At 31.2% G+C, this 9,845-nt stretch overlaps 1 protein-coding gene across 1 annotated transcript in view; it reads right to left on the reverse strand.

Moving 5' to 3' along the window:
* Positions 1 to 9,300, reverse strand: part of LOC123655356 — an 87,480-nt gene extending 78,180 nt beyond the window's left edge. Inside the window, exon 1 of the mRNA XM_045591168.1 lies at positions 5,463 to 9,300. Coding sequence (XP_045447124.1) covers positions 5,463 to 8,880 — 3,418 coding nt within the window. The 5' untranslated portion in view covers positions 8,881 to 9,300. The remainder of the gene's footprint in view (positions 1 to 5,462) is intronic.
* Between the last annotated feature and the right edge of the window lie 545 nt (positions 9,301 to 9,845).

Consider the following 9,845-nt stretch of genomic DNA (forward strand, 5'->3'; position numbering starts at 1 on the left):
CAGTCGTGCGTTGGAGCTGACACACGTACTTTCTTTTTAATAATAAGCAATTATCATGTCATAGACGCCTGCAACACAAGAAGCATCGTAAATTCGCGTTCGCGTTCCCGTTGCCGGCTAGGGATTGTAATCTAGTGTCGTTTTTAATCAGGCCGGATCGGATAGGATTTCGGATCGGATCGGTAACTCTAAAAGACATTGATTTAAATATTTTTAGCTTTTAATTTGATATATAATTTGTTTTTAAACTGAGATTTTTATCGTTTTTCTTTTTAAAATTTGTATAAAAAACAATGTCATATAACGTGTACTTTTTAATGCTGCATTTGCGGTCTAATCATGTTGGAATAAAAAAAAGTTAGATTATTATGGTTTGATCAATCACTTTATTCAAAAAGTAGTCATCAAATCTCGATCAAATTTAAACGTGACTACACGACAAGGATCAGCTTTTGATTTAAATAAAAGTCATCAAAATCGGTACACCCAGTGAAAAGTTATAAGGTATAATACGTACGTTACGTTGACAAAAATATTCAAGTAAATGCGCGTTATTAGATATAGGTCGAAAAGCACATGTCAGATTTTAATTTAATTCAAATGGGACCATATGACACGCATCACTTTTCGATTTAAAAAAAATCATCAAAATCGGTGTACCCAGACAAAAGTTCTGAGGTACATAAAAAAAATACAATCGAATTGAAAATCTCTTCCTTTTTTAGAAGTCGCTTAAAATATTTAATTCACAAAACTAAATGTTTTAATACCATTTAAACTTAATATAATAGAATATACAATTAACGTGGTAAGCCGGTGGATTGTTTACAAAGTTTAACGCATTTGAAAATACATAACACGGACTCTATTTCCATTGTTACTAAGCGCTACTAACATTGCTCATGTAGAAATTTAATTAAACTGCATTACATTTATTCAATTTTTTTTACAGTGTTGAGAATTTTAAATATTCATTTACCTTTTCAAATAAATGCTGTGTTAAGTAAAAAAGTATTTTAAGTTATGACATTTAATTTCTGCTAGTTACTTTGATCGGTGACAAGCATTTTACGCTAAAGAAAACAGTCTCCAATATAATTTACAGCCACTACCGCTATCCATACAGCTGATATTTCTATGTACCTAATTGAAAACAGCTATGTAAATGCATAAATGGCAGTATTGCGAAATTTCTCGCTACGCTATATTAATGTAGGGAATATAAGAGCGTAATTTTAACACTACATTTTTCTAGACGTTTCGCGCAGTTCGGTTTGAATGCTTCATAGCTTAATAGACCTTTTTGGTTACTACTATGAGTGATATCATATATATAAGTTATAACATTTCCTGAAATTATTTATAGTAAAACAGATGCATTTTTAGTACAGCTAGTGGTCGCCCAAAAGTCGAAATTCGACCATGATTAAAAATTTAAACTAAAGAAAACCAAAAAAACATGAAAATAAAGAACCCCTTTTAAAATAGACTATAATATGCATGTGTGTGTCAAATACACGGTAGTATACGTAATGTTTTTTTTTATTGATTTAATATAGTTTTATATATAATTTAAAAAACATATATTAGCATTCTGCACTCCTTCTCTGTATAAACTATAAGTGTGCGAAATTTCATACTCCTTCATCCGCGCAATTTTCGTAAAAAGGAGTACAAAGTTTTTGCTTCACGTATTAATATATGGACTACAATATTAGAGTATGATAATGTGTTTTCACTATTTACTTCGGATTTAGTAATTGCAGAGGTAATTAAAAACAAAAAAACAAAAAAGCTCTTAGATTAAATGGGAGCTGAATTTAAATCTTTGCCTCGTTGATTCTTAATAAAAGTTAAGGTAAAGTAATTTTATTCTTTTTCATAATCCGCTAAATAGACTGAAAACATAAATATTACATTTTAAGCGACCCTGAGGACTTACGAATGACTTGCTGAATGCAAAAAAATACGTATTAATTCGCTCGCTTCAGCCTGTTATATCCCACAGCTGCAGGGTATAGGCCTCTCCCCATGTAGGAGAAGGATCAGAGCTTAAATATGTTCCCCACTATGAGTAATGATCGCTATCAGTGGTATACATGATAACAACTGGGACCGATGGCTTAACGTGCTCTCCGAGGTAGGGACACTCACAAGGATGGCACAAACACCCAGACAACGGCAAACATCTCTATGATAAATACAAATGTTATCATGTGCGGAGATCGAACACGCAATCTCCAGCGCAACAGCCACAAAGCACTGACCGTTGTGCCAACGCGTCGTCACATATAAATTAAGTTAAAAAAAACGAGTGTGCTTTAGACCACACGATTGAAGTAAAACTTACGAAATGAAAATTTCTCTCTTTCTGTCTTCACTAACTAACCCTTCAACTTCCGTTCGCCTCGCCCGGTCATACTTTTCGTAACGCTCTTGTCACGCATTTTCCAGCTTACTCCTCAAGTCAAGCGTGCGTAAAGAAGCTATACTTCAAAATAAATCATGAGACATAATGATTAAAATGATCATGTAAAGTGGATCTTACACAATTTCTTTTTCTTCGATATTGATAATAATGGAAGACACGCCTCAAATATAATATCTTTTATTTTAGATAGACCTATTTTCTTGTTGCAACTAAACATGATATTTACGATTGAATGAAGCGCCAGGAAAGTAACACCTACTTGCCAACGTGAATGCTAGAACATTTCTAATTATAGATGGTCATCGTTGAATTGCGATTCACGTTTTTAAATACAAAATCTCAGTGGAAATTTACATAATAGGTACGTACGTAAACGGACATCAGCAATAGCTGTTTAGACAAACATGTTTTGCATGATAAAACGTTAAAATAATTACTGATGCATTACATACAGAACTTTATTTATGTACATAATTTAATTTTAAATATTTGTAGGATAAAATAATTAACTGAATTTATATTCTGTTACTATTGTTGTTTGTGAATTATTGAACCACTGAATTGCTTTTAATTAAACGGCAGGTTTAGAGAATTATAATTAATATTGTCCTATATATTATTAAATGTAACGTTTTTTTCCAATAAAAGTGGTTCTACAAAAAATCGTATTGTTCAATTTGGATACAATAATTACATTACATATATAAATTTTCATTATAAAATATCTGAATTCTAATCTAATGAGTATTGCCAACGACGCTTTGGCGCAACGGTCATAGTATTGGTTTGTGGCTGTTGCACTAGAGGTTGCGATCCCCGCGCATGAAAAACATTTGTATTGGCCATATAGATGTATGCCGTGCACTGGGTGTTTGTGCAGTCCTTGTGGGGTCTAGCCACCGTGCCTCGGAGAGTACGTTTAGCCGTCAGTCTCAGTTGTTATCATGTACACCTGATAGCGATCGATACTCATAGTAGGAAATATATCCGTCAACCCGCAATGGAGCAGCGTAGTGGATTAAGCTGTGATGCTTCTCCAACACGGTGAAAGAGGCCTATGCCCAGCAGTGGGATATTAAAAGCTGAAGCGAGTATCGTTAGCATATCTGTTACTAAATTTTACAAAAAATAAACTCACTGTTAAATAGCGATAAAATTTCAAATGTTTATCACATAAAGTAAATGTAATTATTTTAATGTTAATTGAAATTCCATCATATTCCCTACATAATTTAGCGACGAGCAACTGCGACCTATAATCCCATCAAGCTTATAACCATCAAACTTAATTAAGAGTTTGCTACCAAATGCTAATCAAAATGCATTTCGCTACGTTTACATTTTTAATCAATTGGTACCGAAAAAAATAAATAAATGTTAATGACCCCATTTTTTGTAACTCATCTCCATTGTACGAGTACATATTTATTTTAACCAAATAAATATCATTGTTATTTTTATTAAAATGCAATTTTAATTATCTAGAATTGTTGATACAAATCAAATTTAAAAATCTTGAAAGAGAAAGAAAAATATTGACATGTTAAATAAGAAATAAAATAATAATGAATATGACGTAAGCTACGAGTGTGAAAATAATACACAGATCATGGTTTTATTGTATAAAGATTAATTTCAGACAAGTGATAATTTTTTGTTGTTAAAAACGATAAAGGGGTTCGAAACAAATCACAGGAATGACTTTGCGGCTTTGAGTCATCAAAAGCCATTTAGTACCGATTTAGACGATCCGAATATTTTCACGGACGACGCACTTTGTTTATAACATAAAGAAATATTCATACTAAAGAATTGTTTACTCAAGATGTCAACCTAAAAGATCTATTTTTTTTTTACCTTTTGTCGTGTAAATATAAACCCATAAATCCATAACTATCTGTAAATATATAAAAAAAAAATTGACATGTTTTGGGGAGAAAATAGTCGACTACGAAATGCTGTGTTGGTCAATAATTATCTACCTAAAACGGCCTGAGCTGCAGTTGTTCCTTTCATGGCTCGGGTCGCGGCGGCGGCATACAGTGAGACAGGAACATTTTATTCAAATACCTATTTTTCAAAAATATTTCAGGTACCCTTTCCTTTTTAGTTGTGAATTGTAAATATGTATAATATTTCAATAAAAAATATTGACATAATAACATTGTGCTACGTAAAACATTGTTATTTCACAGATCCTAATGATTTGATATCTTTTGATAGTGTTATAGTGAATGTGATAACTAAGTTATCACGCGACCACACTCTAATAAACATTTGTCTGTAACTTAGACTATAATTACAATGCATTTAGTTCATAACATAATTCATGTACCTAATTAATATTATATTGTATGAAACGTTTTATAGACTGACATAAGGTCACATATTTAAGAGTTTGGAGTGTAAATTCTTTAAGCAAAACATTCAAGAATGTTGTATATATAGGAGAGTAATTTGGAGTGCTTTAAGCGAAATATTATTATTTTTATGTAAATTAATGATAGCAAAAATATGTGGGTTTTACATTACTTTTACTTGGAACTATCATGTTATAAAATTGTGACGAAATCGTTGCAATTACGAGTTCATCATAGCATTAAGATATTATACATACACGTAGTATACAACAGTTTATATATATATATATATATATATATATATATATATATATATATATATATATATATATATATATATATATATATATATATATATATATATATATCATAGTATACAACAGTTTGTTTGTTTAAAATTTAAAGCCAAGCTCACTTACCTGATTATTTAATTAGAAGCACGACAAAATTATTTAGGAACAAGTGATGCCACACATATTTTATATTACTTTTAAATCATCCATGCAAAACATAACAATGATAACAACTAAAGCTAAATACTGCAGTTTTTAAGAGTTAGTGTCACTGTTATCGAAAAAGTCTTAATAGAAACTTGCCAACTGCTAAAACTAAAATAACCACTGCACAAAATACCACAACATGCGCAGATGCTTGCTCAGAATCCGACTCACCAGTATTACACTTTTCGTTGTCTTTGTCATTCACAGTAAATCTCACAAACTCTTGCATATGAGACGGCAATTTTTGAACATCTTTTTCTTCGCCTGATTCAATCACTTTAATTTTATGTTCTATTATTTTTGGTTCCCTATACACATCTTTCTCCTTTTCTTGTTCATCTTCTGTTTCGGGATCTTTAATACCTAATTTATGCCATCTATCTTTGGCTTTTGATATGAACTCTTGTTCTATAAGATTATTTCGTAAATTTAGTGTTTCCAGAGCTGGCATACTTTTTGATATTGGAATTATATTTTTTGGAGTTTGAGTAATTTTGATAACTTTATGTTGTTTCCTTTGCTCTCTTTCGGCTATTTGATTTATATATTCAGAATACATTTTTTCTCTTAGTAATTCTTCTTCACTACTACTGAACAATGAAGATGAGTTTCGTCTCTCTGAATGCGTAGGATTTTGATGTTTTATAGGCTTTTGGATATAGTTCTTATTTTTGGAATCGAATATTTCTTTTTCTGAGAACATTGGAGCTCTAGGTCCTCTACGACAAAAAGGTTTAGTTTTTTCTACTTCTAATCGACGTAATTCAGCATCTATCTCTTTTTCTTTTTGACAAATATATTCCATTTGTTGATCGCACAAGTCTTTAGGCAGAGATGGCCTTCTGGGAGTTACGTCTTCTCTATTTTTATCCCTTAAATTTGTGCAATACCTGTGCATATTTTGAATAGAGGAAATATCGCTTTCAATTTCTTTACTTAAATTTCCTGTTGAATAGTGAAAATATTTTTTATTTTGACGCAAACTTCGAAATGAGTTTTCTCTGATACCAGAATCACTTTCATAAAAATAAGAAGACGTATTTTCAAACTTGCGTGGTAAATATCTGTCTGAAGGAATATTCGCCGAATCGATTTCATCGATAAATTTTTTTGAATATGATTCCATATTGAATTTCACTTTTGGTGATTGAGATTTAGTGCTAGATACAGATGGTAAGTTTAATTTTGGTGCATTAGAAGTATCACGAAGCAAAGCTAACAATCTACTTCCAGTTTTGGATTTCATATGTGTTTTTTCTAAGGAATCACCTATGACTGACATATCTTGAACGTTTTTTGTATTTATGTCAGTCCTATTTCCACATATTTCAGCTGTTTTAACTACGTCATCTTGACCTATAAAAGTATTCGTTTTGTCCATTATCACTTTTTGGGATGGCGATAAACACTCATACACAGGTTCCGTCCTTTGTGGTATAATAGGTTTAATTTCATCTTGTGATATTTTTAAAGACGACTTTCGAGGTTGTATCGGAGGAGGGATTTGACTATTTTCTTTTCGAGATGAAGTTATGTTGGGAATAACGTTTTCAGATTGTGAAACAAGTACAGTATTTTGTAAACGTCGAGATACGTTAGCTAATTCTTCCAATATCTTATCCCCGAAAGGAAAAGAACTTATTTTTTTCAGACACGTGTCTCTTAATGTTAAAGGTTGCACATTTTTCTTGCATATGTTTTTGTCATTTAATGTGGATTTGTTGTTAATACATTGAATTACATCTTTTACATGACTAAATGAAGGACCTAGTTCCGTATTTTCTTTATTTGTATTATTACATTCCCCATCTCGTATTAAATTAGATATGTCATTAAGAGAAGAATTGGTAGGGTTATATTTTGCTGTACACTGGGAAGAGTCTAAACTACTGGAAGAATCATGACGCTTCAATGTATCATTTAAATTTTCATTACTATTTTCAGAATCAGAAATAACTTCATTGATCAAGTTATTTATAGCATCGTTGAGTTCACATTTCAGAACTTTAATTTCAAGATCATATTCATCAATATCTTTTGGAGATTTTGTAACTAATTTGACATTTTCATCAATTTTATTTGCTTCATGATATTTTTCCGGAGAAACTTTGTTTTCCTGTTCGTTTAATTCTTTGACATATAGATTAGTTTCTAGATTATCTGTACTCAAAACAACTATTTCATGAGAACTATCATTTAAATGTAATCTGGCTTCAGAATTGTCATGTACGTCAATATTAGAAGAACTGTGATTCAATACTTGTTTATTTACACTTCCAGTTTCATTTAAACTTTTTTCTTGACGTTTTTCTACAACTTTGTTATTACTTTTTGCTAAAAATGAACTTGAAAGTAGTGTTTCAGTGTCAGTAACTTCAATAGTCGGAGTTATTATACGTACAGATGTATCACTTTCTTCACCTTTATTGAAATCATCATTCGCGTCACATATAGAACTAGTACTACTAGAAGAATCAGTCAAATACACTAATTCAGCTCCTGTCATTTTTTCAACAGTCTGCACTGTCCAATCTCCTCGCGCTTCGGATATTTCAGGTTCCTTAAGTTTTGCATCAACACGTAAACACTGTTGAGGTATTAAATAGTGAGAAGAATCTGTATACACATTTGTTAATCTTTGGGCTTGTTTATTTTCAAATACTTCATCTTCTAACTCTTCATTATCACTTTTTTTATCACTTAAGTAAGATTGACGCCGTGATGTTTTAGATGACCCACTACTGCCTTCTTCATCGATCACAGCTAAAGACCTCGATGGTCCAGTCCGAGGATATATATTATCTTCTGCGAGTCCTTTTCTTCGGAGTCTGTATTTTATTTCACGATTAATAATGTGCTCTATTTCGGTTTTTATATCTCCTGTATTAGAATTAGTGCTATTTGTTGCTAAATTCAATGTTTGTAAGTAATTACGTAGGGATGATTCTTCTTCTGGACTAAGCGTTTTAGTATGTTCACACTGTGCAATATTCAGAGGTATCGTAGTACTTGATAGTACACCTTCAATTAATTCAGTTTCAGGTAATTTAAAATCATCTACATTTTCCCATTCAATGTCTGATTCCTCATTTGAAATTATCACATTACTACTATCAATGACAGGTGCACAGATTTTTTGATCACTTTGAGTATTCCCATCTTCAGTAATTTCAACTATCGTGGGACAATCATCGTTATCACAACTTTTGCTTTTCTTACCATTATTTAATTTTAGTTTTGTTTTAGTCGCTTGTTCCGGTGGTTCGACTATATACGCCTGTAATACAACAGAGTCATCGTGTCCTTCTTCTTTTTTAACTTTATCTACTTTTTGTACTTCTGCTTCAACGCTAATTTTCGAATTAACATTCAAAGATAAAACTTCACTTGGTTTTGATTGATTCTCAGAACACTCTTTGAGTATTTGAGTATTATTTTTATCAACATCCTCCTTTTTAATACCTGATCCAGATTCAATAGAGATTGTTTCATTTTCTTCTTTATTATTTTTATTAATACTACTTTGATTGTTTTTATTATTTTTTCGTTTATTTTTATTATATTTACGTCTTTTAGACCTTTCAGGCATTATCGAAAATAGAAATCAATATTATCACTATTACACTGCAAAACAATAAAAACACTTCAACTGTAAAAAATTATAAGCTCACACGTCACCGGTATATCTATGTGTAGGAGTCGTTGTTTCGTTTACGTGATAATTCTCCGCTAGGGATTTCGCGTCGATCGTCACAGTCTAGGTCGCGTAAGGGTTCGTGTTGTTTGAATTGAATCTAATTTCTTTTTCCCGAGCGCGCCCGTTCACGACAGTCGTGCGCTCGCGCCGCGTTTTACTAATAATTTTATAAATGGATTGAAGTACGCAGACGCGCGCTGTGGACTTTATTTTTACGCGGAGACGTGTACACGAGCAGTACGCACGCGACGATCCAGCCACCGGCTGCTACGTACTAACACGTCTATATTATCAGCACACGCGATTTAAATTTGTTATTAATAATTAGTATTGCTCACACATTACTTTCCCATTTTAGGGGTAAATAACGGAGAAGACATTAAAAACAATGGACCTACACCCCATATTCGGAATGAAGCACGACGCTTACGAAATTTAAACTACTTTAAATATCGAATACATGAAGAATATTTTATATTAAATATATGTATATATATATATATATATATATATATATATATATATATATATATATATATATATATATATATATATATATATATATATATATATATATATATATATATATATATTTTTGTAACTAATATGTAGAAAAATTGTTGATTAGGCATTTATAATATTTACGATATTTAAAATATTATAATTATAACTACATTTAATACATAGAGTCTTAGCGAATAAATAATTGAACAAATAAGAAACAAGAATGTTATCACCTAGTGACCTTGAGAGATATGAAAATGTGTTGATTCTGATAATAAATATCTTATAAAATGAATAAGAAATTATAGTATAGATAAAGATTTATTAAAAATAAATTATTCTAATCCGTTTAG

Source organism: Melitaea cinxia, chromosome 7 (genome assembly GCF_905220565.1).
Source record: "Melitaea cinxia chromosome 7, ilMelCinx1.1, whole genome shotgun sequence".
Lineage (NCBI taxonomy): Eukaryota > Metazoa > Arthropoda > Insecta > Lepidoptera > Nymphalidae > Melitaea > Melitaea cinxia.